General features: G+C 39.7%; 1 protein-coding gene across 4 annotated transcripts in view; it reads left to right on the top strand.

Annotated features, from left to right (window-relative positions):
* Positions 1 to 17,231, top strand: part of CHODL (chondrolectin) — a 344,320-nt gene that overhangs the window by 193,572 nt on the left and 133,517 nt on the right. For 2 of the 4 annotated variants that reach the window (XM_085620543.1, XM_085620542.1), the window contains exons 2-5: positions 13 to 325; positions 1,048 to 1,205; positions 12,049 to 12,096; positions 12,469 to 12,552. In XM_085620543.1, coding sequence (XP_085476669.1) covers positions 13 to 325; positions 1,048 to 1,205; positions 12,049 to 12,096; positions 12,469 to 12,552 — 603 coding nt within the window. The remainder of the gene's footprint in view (positions 1 to 12; positions 326 to 1,047; positions 1,206 to 12,048; positions 12,097 to 12,468; positions 12,553 to 17,231) is intronic. The other 2 variants (XM_085620545.1, XM_085620544.1) reach the window with 1 other exon arrangement.

The following is a 17,231-nucleotide window of genomic DNA, read 5'->3' on the forward strand; positions in this document are numbered from 1 at the left end:
CTCCTATTTTAGGTCAAAAGGTGTGCTTGGGGAACGCCAACGAGCCCTGTTACAAGATTGCCTACTTCCATGAAATCTCAAGGCGCCTTGGGTTTGAGGAGGCTCGGCAAGCGTGCGAAATCGGGGATGGAGTTCTGTTGAGCCTTGAAAGCGAAGCAGAGCAGACACTGATAAAGGGCTTGCTTCAAAACCTTACAAAACCAGGCTCTGGAATTTCTGATGGAGATTTCTGGATTGGACTCTGGAGAAACGGAAGATCTCAGACTTCAGCAAGTTCCTGCTCCGACATGTACGAATGGGTCGATGGATCCAGTTCAAATTTCAGGTAAAGGGTCGCTACGACTTGTAGGACAGCTCTCCATGTGTTTTTTGTCTATTGGCTGCAAGTCAAGATTACAAGAAACCTACAAATATGCCAAAATGATGCGTTTACCATAATTTCCTTTTTTTTTTTTTTAATGAAAAAAGGGTTTGATATTTGAGAGTGTGATTGCGACACGGAACATTGGATAGTTTGACAAAAAATGATTGTACATTAGAGTAAATGTGCTGTGAATCAAATTCAATGAGTAATAAAAATAATTCACAAGTAATCAAAGAGTACTACGAGAGTAAGTCATAAATACTCATGCATCGATCTTTGCAAATCAGGCCCAGGCATGTCACTTGCAATGGGCACCCTAAATATAGAACCAAGAATATCAGTGGGACAGAATATCAAGGACTATATATATATATATACACACACACACACAGGTTTTTAAGTTTAGATTTACTACACCTTACTCCACATATATGTACCTGTGTGGCACATACATCTTTAAAGTACCTAGATGTGGAGGTAAGAATAGTAAACCTATACTTCCATATATTCACTTACCTTTCGACATTCTGTCCATGATATTCTTGTTGCACGAGATTGTTGGCATTGACATTCAGTGGTGCAGCCTTTGCAGTGCAATGTGTAATCATGTTAAGAAGAACACTGTCTCCTACTCTTCCATTTGCCATCAAGTTTAAGTCATACTTTCTATTTATCTGTGTTAGAAACTGGTACATTGATGAACCCTCATGCGGAAGTGAAGCTTGCGTTGTAATGTATCATCAACCGACTGCGAACCCCGGCATTGGCGGCCCCTACCTTTATCAGTGGAATGATGACAGGTGTAATATGAAACACAACTTCATCTGCAAGTATATTCCAGGTGGGAAAAAAAAATCAAAAACAATGTATTGATAATGTACATTAGAAATGCTTTTGAGGCACTTTTGAGCTTTATAGCATTGGACTATGCTTAGTCTCACGGATCAGGAATTCTGCTTCTAAAGAGATGACATTGGGGGATAAAATACTAGAAGATGCATAAGGCATAACTTCAATAAATTATCCATTGCGTATGCTGAATGTAGTTTTTTTGATGTGCATTGAACCAGAAGCAGGTCAAACCTAAGATTCAGTTTTGCATTTAAAAAGAATCACAGATTACTGCTAAAATAACCATGTGTTATCTACTTACAAGATGCTCTCACTATTACTTACCGACAGCATACATTTTTTACAGTATTATAAGCTCTGAAAGACTTGCCACTGTTAATTAGGACTGCCACAATTTGAGCAATAAATCAAGCACAGAAATGGCTTTCTTTACATAAACTGGAACGTTTAAATCCCAGACTCGTTAAAAAGTCACAGTGAAGCTTCACTTCATTATAGTACAGAACTGCTACTTTTTCAGATTTTGATTGGTTACAAATATCACTCTGAACAGAAAGATTAATCTCCCCTAGCAACCAAATGCTAGATGACTAATGCCTTGGCGAGTAACTCTACCCAAAAACTGTGCTACATAGAGCAGTCAAAGTCGCCCTGACCTCGGTGTGTCCTTCCCCAGCAGGCTTCATGAAGCCTTTTGAGTTGGCTGCATTATGGTCGAATGGTTTAGAATTTCACCTCCAAGTATTTCCAGGACAAAATTAGCCCTTTGAAGTTACCTTCAGTTTACGAATTTCAGAGCCTCTCCTGATGTTTAATCCTTGAGAAAAGTTTAGGAGCAGGGGTGGGAGGGTCCTGGTAGGAGGGTCTCTGGAAGGAGGGCCGGGGAGGGAGAACCCTCAATCAGTCAGTCAATCAATCAGTAGTTATAACGTAACTAATCACCCGTGAGGGTATCCAGGCGCTGTGCCAGACCCAAGCTCATGTAGTTCATCGCCCTATGCCTTAATACAAACTGGTTTGTTGACAACCTTGCAGAAAGTCTTAAAAATGCACTTATTTTAGGTGACTTGCTTGACTGATGCCTAGAGATGCCACGGGTAGTGTGTACACTACAAATGCTATTATTCATTCATTCATTCTATTTCTATGGCAGCCATAGCTGTACTGAGTTGGATGTGTCCTGCCCCAGTAGACTTCGCAAGTTTCTTTGACTCACTTAAAGCTCTCATCCTGTTGTGTATCTTTTATCATATCTAATGTGCCCCACCCTTCCACATGTTTGAGGCACTGAATGCACCTTCTTATTTTTGTATCAAGATCTTTCTAGCAGAAGTCATTATCTTACCATAAACGGAAATAATTTCTCTGTTGTTTCTACTATTTTTTTCAAAAAAAGCACCACAAGAAATTGGATATCGGATGCTCTGTTTATATATTTTCCAAGGCAAAATCATTGCGTGACTTGTCACTTTTTACTTTCACAAGGAAATCATTGCTATTTTGGTACCCTCCTGTACTTATAGTGAACTCTAACTCCCGGTAGTGGCAGTTTCTTCCTGATTACAGTACAAAGACTTTACTCAACAAAACAATGTCGGGGAGCGGATGTGGCCTAAAGGCTAGAGCGGTAAACCTCGAATCTGGGAAACTGGGTTCGAGTCGCGGCAACGACGCACTACATCCTGTGTTTCTGGGCAAATCACTTAATCTCCCCGTGCCTACCAAAATGAATGTGTCCATCTGTTACGCAACTGGTGCTCATGTAAAGCGCTCTGATACCTTCGGGTCGAGTTCGCGCTATATAAAATTCCGCTCCCCGCCCCCCCAAAAAAAAAATTGAGTTCAATTATAAGACACTTACAAACTCAGCTCACATCAAGTCTTTTTTATGGTGTAATAATCTCATAATCTACAATATTAGGAATAGCTGAAATATGGAATTGCACAAATCTATCACAATAATGTGATAGTATGGTTCCCTTTGTGCTTTTTAGAACACTCTGCAGCTCTTGGGTGTATCTTTTATCTACAAATCAGTATTCAGACACAGTTGTGCCTTTCTTCCTCCGTATTCGACCAGTAAATACCGTGCCTCAGGCCTGGGCATGCTTTGTCCCCTTTTCATTACAGCCTGGCCTCCATATTGATCTAGTGATGTTAGTCTTATGTTCCAGATCCAACCTGGCGAAGATGATGGTTATTTTTAAAGAACACTGTTTACTGTAAGACCAGCATCTCTGCAATTAGATATTGATATTTCTATATAGTTCATTGAAGGGGATGAATTGCTTTTTGCAAGGCCACGACTGCGAGGCAGAGGAATAAAAAACAGAACAGGAAATAACTTTCGGCTTGTTTAGAAATCTTTAAAAATGAAGTTCCAGATGACATTTCTTCGTTTGGGTCAATTGTCTTTTGGGATTATTAGAGAGGAAAGCCTTCAATAAAAAGAACATTTTGCTACTGATGCACAAGTAATCTCATTCCCTTTGTTATATATTTTTTAATGACTTGTTGCTGCAGCAATGCTGGCGTGCAATGTTTGGTAAAATAATGTTAGCTGTATAATTGTTTCTCTTCTCTGTCAAATGTGATTTAACTTTCCTTTCTTTAACCTGAAACATTTGTATGGGCAAATCTCATTTGCAAAGGTAAAAATGCTACCATTACCTTTTTTCTGTTAAACAGGGGTGTCTTCGAAAATATTAATTTTGTACATCTAAGATGAATCACTTTTCAATAAACAGACGAAAAAAAATATGAAATGTGGGCGCATGAGGCATATTTTCAAAATCATTGTAGATTTGTGCATACTTAAAATAGGCATACAATTAGAAGCTCAATGAGTGTGTGGAAAGCATTGTCAATTGTTCTCAAATGTCTGTCTTTGTGTGTGTTCACTAGACATGGCACATGGAAATAAATATTTTCCCATTTCTTCCCAGGTTTGTGACTTTGTAAAATCTGACCGCCTGATAGCATTGTCAATTGTTCTCAAATGTCTGTCTTTGTGTTCACTACGACATGGCACATGGAAATAAATATTTTCCCATTTCTTCCCAGGCGTGTGACTTTGTAAAATCTGACCACCTAATATATTAGTAATTGCCTGTAGCAGAAAGTGTTATCTGCACTTCAGATCATGTTATGCATTTTGCTTTCAGATGATTGCCTTTTACAAAGATTCTCAATATGTTTTCCTAGTCGGCGACATAATGTCCAGAAAATGGAAGATCCAAGTTCTAACTTCTACACATAATGAATATGTATTATTAAACCCAGTAGCAAAAAACAGGAGCACCATAATGAAAATAAATTTGACAACAGGAATTTGGTGTTAGCGTGTTGGAATAAAGTCTGTTCTATGTGATAGGTAAGGTCAACACACAGTGGAAGAATTCCCGAGAAATGCCAAATTATGGGGTTTTGAGAGAAGAGTCATCCTTCGAGCTAGAAGTAGTCTGGAGAGTTTTAAATCAAAATGTGAGAAGATGAAGTTTCTTCAGGATGGCACTTGATCTGTCAAGATCAAATATAATAGGAATGGCTCATCCAAGCGCTGGAGTACTGAATTCAAAACCATTCTATTTAACAAATATACGGTGGATTCAGAAATTATCTATACATTGCAAAAAAGTTCTTCCTTATTGAATGCTGCAATACCTCATCTAGTGGATCTTATAAAGCCAGAGTCTTTTAATGCCTATGGGTGAACCTCTGTTGATAATGAACAAATTGCAGCTGGCATAAGAGTGTACCCTTGTTTACTCCATGAACAGTGCTTAAATCTGCCTTCCTAAAGACTTGTCAGAGATTCAAAGAGCAGTCACTAATGAACTTGTGCTGTTGTAGACTTCTCACAACATGGAAGGAGTTGTACTCAGGGCAATAGCTTTAATTTCTCCTTATGTGATAGGCCTGGCACATCTACCAGACAAACAGAATCCCAGGCTCTAACAATTCTACCTAAGTTTGAAATATCCAACTCAGCCCATTATAAAGATATTCTAAGCTCATGATGTATTCCTTTAGCTCATAGAAGCACTATTAAATTATAACATGTATATTACTAGCTTGGGCAGCTGAAAGGTTTATGAAAATAAGAGTACAGAAAAATAGTCCTAGTCTAGTGTGAAAGCAGAAATGTTGAATCAAAGATGGTGTATGGTACCCTAGTTTTTGTAGGTGGGTGGCTATGATCTTTAAGCCTAGGCACTGACTAACTCTAAAATATACCCACACAGTCAATCAGAGCAGAGTAAATTCTTCCAGCGATACTGGGGCTGTTCCAATTATACAGGGGAGAAATAATATACACAAGCACCAATCAAGGAGTCGTCAGAAGGGACAAGACAGAGGTGTTTCATTGCTGAGGTAACCCTAGAATGGAATGGGATTATTGATAAGCGATAGTTGAATGTGTCTCTTGCTGTGCTCTTATAATGCGTATCGAAAATAGCATATGTAAGTCAGAGATAATGGCATATGTTGCCAGTTATCAGAAGAAACACAAGCAAAACTAGCAAAATATAAGTGCAGGCCTTTGGCATAACCAAGAGAATTTCCTCGTCTTGAATTAAACCTCTGGGTTTTCTTTGTACTATACCTAAGCAAAGGTAATTTATTAATTTGGTTTTCATCATACATCTCAAATTATTTTCCATTCCATCCCTTTCTTCAGAAATGAGTACTCATCATTGATAGAATTCTTGAGGTCTCAAATTTTCATTGTCCCAACTCCACTAAATCAGGTATCTTTTTTTCTTGAATCCAAAGCACTAAAAACACTTCTGGTCAAGATCTTCTTCTCTACAACTTTAGGTAATCTCGAATGCACACTAAGTCCATTTCCACAATCTATGTTTAGATCTTTCTCTATTCTGTAAGCAAAGTTACAGAATGACATTGATTTTCATATATGTCACTTTCCTACCTTTAGTTCTTAAAACACAATCTTATTGTACATTTTCTTGGGAACCTAAGATATGCAAAGGCATGCTGGTCTCTGGTTCTAATTCATTTCCAGAACTGATTTATGTTAGAAGCTGGAGACTCATTTGTAATCTTTTAGAATGGGTCAGAAAGGCAGCAGTCAAGATGTGTAACCCCTTTACTTTGTGTGAGAGGATGGCTCTTTCAGCAGGGACACTCTCCCTCAAAGTTATACCACCTTGAGCTAACAGATCCAGAATAAATAAAAAGATTATCAAAGATCCTAAAATTAATAAATGTGGTCAAGGTACAAGTAAACAACAAGGTGTACATGTGGACAGAGAGGTATGCCAAAAGGGGAGCTCTGATCGGAACTAGTCATCTTTAACTCAAGATACCAGTGAATCCAATACTTGCCTTTCCTAAAGGACAGCTAAAAAGTGGCATCCACTACACCAGAGAAAGCACATACATCAGTCAGCGTCAAGAACCAAGAAGGAGGGAGTGCCACTCCCGAGGATAAAGGCTCTACTAACGTGATAAGTAGTTAAATCATAGACACAGAAACTACATTGACATCAGATTTTGAATAGAGGATATCCCAAGTTTTTTAGGAAGAAAAAATCAATTCAACGTACTCAAGAGAGAGCATTTAAAAATGAGAACTAAGGCGTAAAATAAGAGCCTCATGATTAACATTTCACCGCTCATTTTGAAAAAAGAGAGCATTGGAAAGAGGGGCATTATTTGTACACATGTACAGTGCTAATAAATTAGAGATTGATTTCAGCTTCTACAAGTTCACGAGAAAATTAAGACTCAAATATAATTTGCTACCAAGGACCCGACAGTAAAAAGTGGTGAATATTTTCCTGAGAAGTTCAACAAAAAATCAAACTGTATGCCTCTATCAGCCACAAATTATTGAGCGCATTTGAAAATTTAGTGTTGAAGGATATTTCAGCAATTAATTGTATATCTAAAAAAATCAAAACCAATATAAAAAGCAATGAGCAACCTGCAATACTGAAACTGTAGAACCACTCCACCATAATAATCAGAATGATGGATAAAGAAGGAGAAATTCTGATTATGGATAACGATTTCTACACTTCTTAGCTAGAAGAGCATCTCAAAGACACACCAAATATTTGAAACTAGAGAATAATTGAGTTATGTAAATGTCCAGTATTTGTAAAGCGCAAACAATTACCCAAAGGTGTCAAGGCGCTGGGGGCCGTCGGGAAGATTAAGCGAGCTATTGCCCAGAGTCACATGGTGCTGGGCTGATCTGCAGCCAGCACCAGAGATCAAACCGTGAGCCCCCGGGTTACGGAGTCAGTCGCCCTGGCCTCTGCGCCACACCTCTTCCCGATAGCATTAAAACACATCATAAACAAACTTGCATAAAGGCAAAGAATAAGGATGGATAATACAAAACACATATAATTTCCAAATAGACATCAAAATGATAGGAAAAATTAGGTGAAGCAAAACGGAAATAATCAGAACTACATTAGAAAGAATACATTTCATGCATGAATACGAAGAAGGCAAATGGCCACACAAATCAGTAATATTCAGAGTTGCATTGGCTTCGTGTAAACGCACTGCATGCATCATTAAACAGAAGGTTCAGCCACTCCAAGATGGCAACTGTCTCTGATTTACAGATTATGTCACTGGTTCTGCAAGCTCTCAATTGTAGGTGCTCTGGAGAATGTAATAAAAATAGAGAAGGGATAGATGCAAACATTCGGGACTCTCAGTCCTTCAGTTGACTGCCACTGAGGGTACACCTGCCTGTGAGAATGTCAAAAGAATTATCAGTAGCGCCAGACTGAGATCAAGCGAAATAATCTGGTTGAAATGTGGGCTGAAACAAATTGAATGGCAGAAAGGTCACTTCTCAAGTTATGTATTAGAAAATTATGCCATTTTCTGATGGCAATTGCCAGTGACTCTTAGATGATGTCCCTGATTCTGGATGCCTCTGAGGTAGATGTTAAGGAGGAAATGAGACAAATAGAGAAGGAGTAGATAGACACAATATGGGCCGGCTCTCAATTAAACAATTGAGGATAGGTCCACCAGTGAGGACACCGAGAGAGGTTGTAAGGAGTGCAAAGCTAGTTCTGGATTATTGGAGAGATATTAGAGCAACCAGGGTTCTTACGGGTGATTTGTTCATTTCAAACAGCCGTGCAATCCCATGGAGCAGACAGCTGTTCCCAAAAACACAATACTGGTGTTCTAAGCAACAGAGGTTCCACATGTCAGACTTACTTGAGTAATATAAAGTTAATCTGGAAGGCATTCTAGGGATGCTGTTCACCCAGTACAGCAGAATCATAGTAAGCAGACTCATCACTGGTGATATTGGAAAATAAGACTCTTTGAACTAGCTTACATTTTTGAGCAGCCAGCACACCAGTCATATATTACCTGTGATGACTTACAGTACAGTAATTATAGAAGGGATGAGGGTGTTAGAGCTAATGGAAAGGCAATTAATGCAGAACACACACCACAGGAATTTGTTGATATAGAAAAATGAAGTATTGTGGGTTTTTCTTGCAAGCAATTACACCTGTGCTGTTGAAAGTGTGTAAGGGTGAAAACACCTGGCTAGTTAATGGTAAGAATAGAACATTTAAGAACATAGTTGATATGTTGATGTATAGTATAGTGAATAAGTATAACCATCATGGTCGTTTGAGAGGCTTTGGTCAGTTGTTGGAATTAATGATGTTATTGATAGTATTCAAACAACATGTGAATAGAAGTTGGGTACAGTACACATGTTTTATCTTTGGCTGCCTTCTTTACTCCATAGATTTGCATTAATTTGATTACCCGCTAACTAATATTTCCTCGCAACTTTAAATACATATGGAATTTATAAAGAAAATATATGTGTGTACATCTATAAGTTGAGTTCAATATTGGATAGAAATAAATGTGAGTTCAAGGAACACCAGCATTGTGGAACAGTTTCTCTAAAGGGACAAGTAATTGAAGCTTGCCCAGATGGGCAATCTGTGGTGCCCAACCTACAATACCTAATTGCGCATGACATGTAAAACTGAAGCATTTACGACACATTGAGCAGGCTAAACTTTATATACTACCTTTAAATCCATTACTTTTTGAAAAGCACTTAATCTGTGTCTATATACCTGGCGCATAATACACATGAAATTCAAGCACACACTATCCCTTTAACCATTTTAGATGTGTTTTGGTGTGTGAACTGATTGCAGATTTTTCAAGATGGAGCAAATTTAAAGGGAGTCCCAATAATCATTCAGATTAAAATGATTGTAGTGTCTTTTGTCAAATCTGCCCAAAACATGCTATTAGTGTGTTGAACTTAGTTTTTCTAGATCACATTTTATGTCAATGGGGGGAAACTTAATGAAGAGATCAAAAATTAGTGTTTCCCATTTTCTGCACCAAAGAAATGTTAATGTTTGGGTGCAGGGCCTTTGTATCCACAGAACTACCTTTGCACTCCTTTTGGCCATTGGGAGCTGTTTCAGTAGCAAAGAGATCTCAATTTAGGGAATGGATGTAAGTCACTTCCTCGTCCCAGACCCCAGTGTACACCGTCCAGGTTTGCAGGCAGTTGGGTATGTGAATAGGTGCCCTGCACACAGAGCTTGCAACATATAGACTCATGCCAACTGGGATGGTTTGAGAGCTATATGGGTTTGTAATATGGTGTGGGTAAAATACCACATACTGCCCCTATCCTCACAGTGTACAGCTGATGGCTCTTTAAAGTCATGATCAGGGGGATTTGTTTGAAAAAACAGGGACAGCCACACAACGAATTCTGTGCAGAGCTGCCTTTAACTTTACTTCCCAACCCAGCAGAATGGAGTTAACGTCCCCAGGCAGCTGGCGTGGGACGTATACGGAAGGTGCAGGATGTGGTTTAATGCTACACCCTAGGCACATTCCTTTCACTACAAGGGCAAATAACATACACGGTGGACTTGTAATTTTTAGGGCTGGTTTACAAAAAAAACAGCTGTGCACACCAAAGGCTGCATCCAGCAACTCCAGAACGATTGATTTCAAACCAGCTGCACATGCCCAAAGGAAATGCACATCTGGTTTGAGGGACAACCTCTGAAAATGTCAGTTTAAACAGTCCACTTCACTTGACCCTAAAAGTGTGCATAGAGATCTTCAGGGTGCACAGGCAACCGCTGTATGCAGTGGATGACATTGTGGCTTTACGAATTCACGCTTTGAAGATTTCTGAGAAACGTTGTTTGAGTCTATTGCGCATGGTCCAAAGCCATACACAGGTGCCCAATAATGATTACTTCCTTAACCAGCTGAGCATTGCTCAGTGTCATACAGAGTTAGTCTGGAGCATACAGGTTGGGCACATGTTGTGGACGAATGTCACACTCTTGGCCAAATTCATTGCACATGATGGAAGACTTACACTGAGGGTGCATACTGACAAAAATGCTAGGTTGCTGCACATAGCCAAAGGCTGTGCGCAGCTGCTAGAGCATTTTTACCTCCCAATCCAGCTGTGCATGACCTCTGGGTCAATCCCTGCAAAGAGTTTCCATAATGAGCCGTTAAAGGTCACCCACCCCTGGTAGGCCCTGTGAACATGAGACACTTGGCCATGAAATATGTGATCCTCCGTTATTAGCTTCAATCCAGACATTTAACCTGAGGGGTGGGCATCAACATATATAGAGGTGGGAGTTATTCGTATAATCTGCTTCCGTGAAATAACACGAAATTTCAACAAAATAATGCATATTTATGTGACATGCAAATCTATCATTTGACAATATATTTTAACGCGAAGTACGTTCTGCGTCAATTTTTGATGCAAGAGCGCATGAGGTGCTAAAAAAGTAGTGTGAAAAACAAAAGCAATGTGAGCAGCAGCTGCTCACGTTCTGTTGTGGTCGTGCACAGTATGTTTTTTCTCGCAAACAGCGCGTAGTTTCACGGGATGGCATAATCCCTCAATTTCAGGAATTTCCCTTAAAAAGCATAACGCACAATACCAAAACTACACAAATTATGCCGGTGTAATCTAGATTTTGCCCATTCCTAGAAATTGATTGAATAAGGATTTCAATTTGTTATGCAGAAAAATGTGAAACGAAAGAAAAGATCATCAAATTGGGTGGCAACATTTTGCCTAAAGCCTCATATATTTATTATTATATTTTGCATGGCTTGGGCATCGCCCCAGTGGATGGTAGACCGCTTTACATCAAAGAGATGGAGACGAGTGATATTTCACTTTGATCAGACAAGAAGCGAGCCAGGGATTCTGAATTAAGTCCTGTACCCATTTTTATTCCGTAAACATGCTGGCTTTAAGATTCTGTGCTCCAAGGTGTATAATGTGCAATATCAGCATATAGCTGAAACAGAAATCAGTTTAATAAATTGGGGGGCGGCGAAAAAAAAGAACACAAGATGTATCTATGTATTTGTACGTAAATATATATATATATACACACAGACACACACACACACACATATATATATATATGTATTTATGAACATCGTTCTGATTATGGGACAGTGTTTCAGAAATGATGCAACCATTTGCCTCTATTAAGTCTGTTTAATCTCCATTTATACAAACACGTACTCCTTTTCGCATTCGCATACTTACTGGAGCCTTCACGTTTGAAGGAAATATGGTGTCAATAAAGCAAAGATTTAGAGTTACAGGATGCCAAAAGAGCATGGCACTTCATCATATGCTTGCGGGAAAGACTTTTTTTAATTGAATGTTCTCTGCTTACATTTCAAGTTGGTTTCTGCAAAGTGCATTAAGACTTTAAGACATCTGCTTATTCGTTCTAACGTGTCCTTGCACTTGTAAACAATTCATTCAACAGAGAATGTCCTAGAGAAAGAGCTCGGAGACAGAGCAGCCCCAGAATACGGTAAGAAATGTGAACTTTCAGATCGAGTTTCAACGCAAGAGACACAATAACTTCATGAATCATTACCGCCACTAACAGGCATGAGGTCAGAGGCTAAACCAATGTTTACTTCACTGCAGTAAGATATGTGAATGAACGACCCAAAGGAGACCATTCATGTGCACGGATTTCCTACTAATCAAAGAATGTATGTAGAGTGGTTCACTGATTTCCATTCCAGATGTGCTACCAACTTAACTGTGAGACCACCCCAGTTATTTACACCTTGCCATCTAGTCACCAGAAGCGTGTCTGCGTCTGCAAAATAGACCTGCTTTTACAGAGTAGGTGCTATACGTTTATGTCTGATGGAATACTTTTAATATTTTTCAGAGACTTTCCCTACAACAACGGTTGGAAAGCCATTTACTTCAACCAAAGCAGAGGATTCGTATCACGTAGTGATTTCTGAAACAGGTTTGTACTTTTATTCACTTTTCCAAACTAAAATCATCCGGTACCTTTTATCTTTTATTACGATTTCTGTGAGTGTTAATGCCATTTGTAATTTTGTTGACTGCAAATTTTAGAAAATTTGTAAAGTGCCTGACGTTAGAGGAGGGTGATTTTTTTCAGTATGTTGGAAGCGAACCAATCCCATCATCCCCGAATTAAAACAAGCATTTGCAATGCAATTGGTCTCGCCTTTGGGACCTTATAGATATTTAGCTATGCAGCACATTAGCCTGAGTGCTGAACCATCTACTGTTCTTTAACATGGAGAGACAGTAAGCACCAAACTGCGTGACACGCCAGGTATGGGAACACATGGAGAGAAATATTGCCTTTCAGCTGGAAATGGTATAGTCCAAAGTTCTGTTTTAAAAATAAAATCAGAGCCTTCTGTGGTCATATCTTTGAAAAACTAAGATTTGAAACAAGTATTATTGTCTACGGGTGCTCATGGAAGACAAAATCTATGGACCGGAATCTAGAGAATGCTAAAGTGATTCTGGTATTTTACTGACCTCTGCTGATCGTTTTCTATCAATAAAGTTAAATAGAGGTAGTTGTCAAAAAAATTAAAAAAAGAATGTTCCTCAGCAGAAAGCAATTCTGGTATTTTACTGACCTCTGCTGGTCGTTTCCTATCAAGACAGTTAAATAAAGGCAGAAACTCGAAATGTGGACAGTGGACAAAAGCAACATATGCAGCACCTGTACCGTAAATTACCAGTACATTTTAAATACAAAGCAATCCTGTGTACAAATCTCCAAATGTGCCCCCTGCCCAGAAGCACCTCCCCTACCAAGGGGATAAAAAAGCTGGATTGGAACTGCACTACTGTAAATCAAAAAGTCCATATGAAATTATCCGCAAACATAGGAAATCATAATTCAATGAAGAGAGTGGCTTCTAATGGGAAGTGTATATTATTTTCTTCTTTATTGTTCTGTTCGTAACCAGCAGCCAACACGTTTCGTCCTTGTAAACCTAGGACTTCTTCAGGGCACTATCATTGTAAGGCAACAAACCAAATCGCTGGGTTACACCTTGATTGTGAGAACTGTCCTGAACATATGCCGTTACCTGGCATCTTTTCAGTACTTCGAAGTAATATTCCAAGCTGAACTATACAAATTGATTGGCGCAATCCAATGCCCAAAAAATAAAGGTCAATGGAAAGCGTGGTAAAATAGCCATCTAATGGTGTTGATCGTGCAGGTTCAAATAAGACTAGCACATATTGATGGAGACTATCCCCCCTATCTTGTGCACTTAAAAAAAAAGTGCATCCCAGCGTGGTTCATTTCCACAGCATGATGGGAAAGATATATTTGACGACTGCGCTGATTTAGTACAGAATTTAAAGCTAAAGAGCTCAATGGCTCCAAAAGTACATCATCAGGCAGACCCACAGGAATGATAGCCGCGTAATACCCTTGGAGGAAAGAGCAGATTATTCCTGGGGGTCTGCCTGATGATGTACTTTTGGAGCCATTGATCTCTTTAGCCTTAAATTCTGTACTAAATAAGCACAGTCATCAAATCTATCTTTTCCATCATGCTGTTAATATATTCTGCAATACCGCAACAAGATACAGATAAAAACAGCGGGCCTCGTGCAAAAAGATGACACTCTTTCCTCCTAGGGTATTACTTGGCTATCATTCGGTTATCTTGAGCAAGAACAAGATACATAAATATATCAGTGGTCTTGTGTAAAAACACTTTAAACAACATTGCAGTCAGGAAATAAAAAGCTTGAAAATTTTAACCAATTAATTTCACAACTATTAACTAAATGTAACAGGAATACATTAAGAAAGGTAAAGAAGGTAAAGCAAATGAAAAATGACCCCTTAACCTATTTAGCTACACATTTTACCTATTTGATGTTGAAAATACCAACAAGAAACAATAAAAATTGATTATCTATGATTAGAATTCCCTTACCATGTACTTTGCCATTGATTTGGAAAAATAAGTCAGCGCTAAAAATGGAAGCAAGAGTTCAGCAGCATCTCGAGACTATGCAGTTAATGGAGCACTGGCGGTGACTGGTAGGTTACGGACCACCTCAGGCAACATGAAACTATAGCTAATGGGCTAGACTGTGATACCGCCACAAGCTGATTGAAGCACTAATACCTGTCGCTCTAGGTTGCTCCATTGCGACGATTGGCACACCTTAGTGGTGCCAGACCCAGATAGTGATATTATCACCCTCTGTACACTGGTGATAGAAACACTCACAGGTCCTGACGAAATGCAATGAGGGCATGAAACATGTCGACCACTAGATTAGGAGACAGTTAGAGACAAATACAAGTCACACTAACTGTCCATCTTCCTCTAACTTTTTAATGAGGTGGACAGCTGACCTGAATAAACACAATTAACAGACTATCCAACCTTTTTTAACTCACTCCACTCATCTACATTCCTTCAGGCCCCTCACACCCACGCACTAAACGGCATGGAACAAAAGATCTCCGCCAAAAAGCCCCTTCACGGGTGCCCGTTGGGCATTGCACTGCCGACCCGACGAGGAGTAGGCCAAGATGATGAAGCATGACACCTAGCTTGCTGGGTGTGTGAGGGCATTAGTTCCTAATATGGTAACTCCCCTTCCCTACCTATAGGTTCATTGAGTCCAGTCAATATTGACGGATTTGTGAATTGACCTCACAAACAAACCATCCTCCTTAGGAACTGCATACCCTTTCTAAATATATGCAGTGAATGAACTCACCCAGAAGTGTTAAAAGACAGTCCAGCGGGGCAGGGAGTAAGCATTTATATTGGCAGATGGAAGCACTTTATAGTAATATAGTTATCTTTAATATGTTTCCCCACATTTCACAAGATCATGGATCATACACACTCATCGGTGAGATGCAGACCCCAACTTCTCTTGAAACTGTCACCTTATAGGTTCCTTCAAGTTAGAAAGTAGGGCTCAAGCAACAGTTTTATGGTACTGCAGTCAATAGTAGGGGGCATTTCAGGTCTGAGCCTAACAAGATCATTTCCTTGAGCACGGGTTCTTTTTGACCCTCCGAGAGGGCGGCCCATTGCTGTGCCCGTTCAAAGGTGCTTTAGGTCCCCTGCCATGGAAGAAAACACAAATTCTTTTCCAGCAGGTGGGAGTGTATCACCTCATCTGTGACCTTTTTATCACGCAGATGGAGGAGTTCTGCATCCATTTTCTGCAGTTAGGTTTCTGCTTAAAGATTGTTGATTTTTATTCCAAAATCTAAAGTATCTTTCGAACGTACGTCTTCTCCCTGCAGTTAAAAAATAGATACAAAACATGCTTTCTGGCCTTTCAATGGACACATACCTGCTGGGGTGTGCAAAATGTCGGACATAGTTTACCAAACACCACATAAAAAAGAGTACCGGACAATAGAAAGGAAAAAAATCACAAAAATGCCAGGCTCAAAACGCAAGTGCACCACTCACTAAACAGAGGGGACACTGTTCCAGTGCAATTTACAGTGCACAAGTTTAACTTTTTCATACCTCACACTGGTAGGTGATTGTGTGTGTAAGGCATGAGGCGCGTTTAACAGGTCTCAGACTTCAGAAGAAGTGTCCAAAACACAAACAAATCTAAAAGCAAAATATGTGTGTGCTCACCATGGGTACAGGGGGTTTCTTACAGGTCATATGGTTTAACTTAAATATGCACCTGGCTCAGTCAGAGGTCAGTGAAGTGTTAATGATTTATTATGGTAAAGTCACAATTCAAAATGTAAGTAGGAACTTTGTCACACTTGATGATTTCATGCTAAAATTGTAATGGTTTTACCTACACAAGAAATTCTTATACCATTCACAGTCGTGTTAGCAATGTTATGTGCTGTACGTAAAGTGTGACGGCTTTAGAGACAACAGAACATGTTATTTATGAATGTTCTCTTGGTGGCGACCAGCATTTCGAATTCTGGATAGAATAGCAGCTAAACTCAGCACAAAGGACTCCTTTAACAGAAGCCCAAGGAGGCACTGAAGAAGGGAGCGCAATGAGCAAGCCCTATACCGTTCAGGTAAATTTGGAAACAGTTCTACTCCTAGTAGCTGTCCTAATTGCGAACAAATAATTCATTTAGTGCACAGTTTTCTAAATATCTTTACTAAAAAGGATTTACATCCTTGTGGTGGTTCTGGCTACGGGGCACGCGGCCTAGACTACGGGCCAGACAATAAGGCAGGCGACTACTTTGGTGTACGCTCCGGCCGTAAGGTCACGTGCGACTCGGCCCATTTATTATATACCCTCGGACAGAGCCCGGTCACGAGGGGTGCGTGCTCACGTTCGGGCGCGTAGAGGCCGAGTGGCCCTCTACAATCCTGATTGCTTGAAGATTGTTTACGTATGTGCTCACCACCTTCAGCAGAAACCGGGACTCACCTTTCTAGCTCGCTTCTTTACGCAACGCTGCAGAAAACCTCCACAATCTCAGTTGCAAAGGTGAAGACAGTCTAGAATTTCTGAGCAAGTTACTGATAAAATCCCCCAGTTTTTGACATGTGCTTGGAAATAAGCATGTGCCTCATTATCATACCCACAAGGAATGAGGTTACTCACTCCCAGATCAACGGATCGGGTGCAGAAAATCAACCGTTTTTAAAATAAGGTTGATGT

The sequence above is a fragment of the Triturus cristatus genome, chromosome 8, assembly GCF_964204655.1.
Source record: "Triturus cristatus chromosome 8, aTriCri1.1, whole genome shotgun sequence".
Lineage (NCBI taxonomy): Eukaryota > Metazoa > Chordata > Amphibia > Caudata > Salamandridae > Triturus > Triturus cristatus.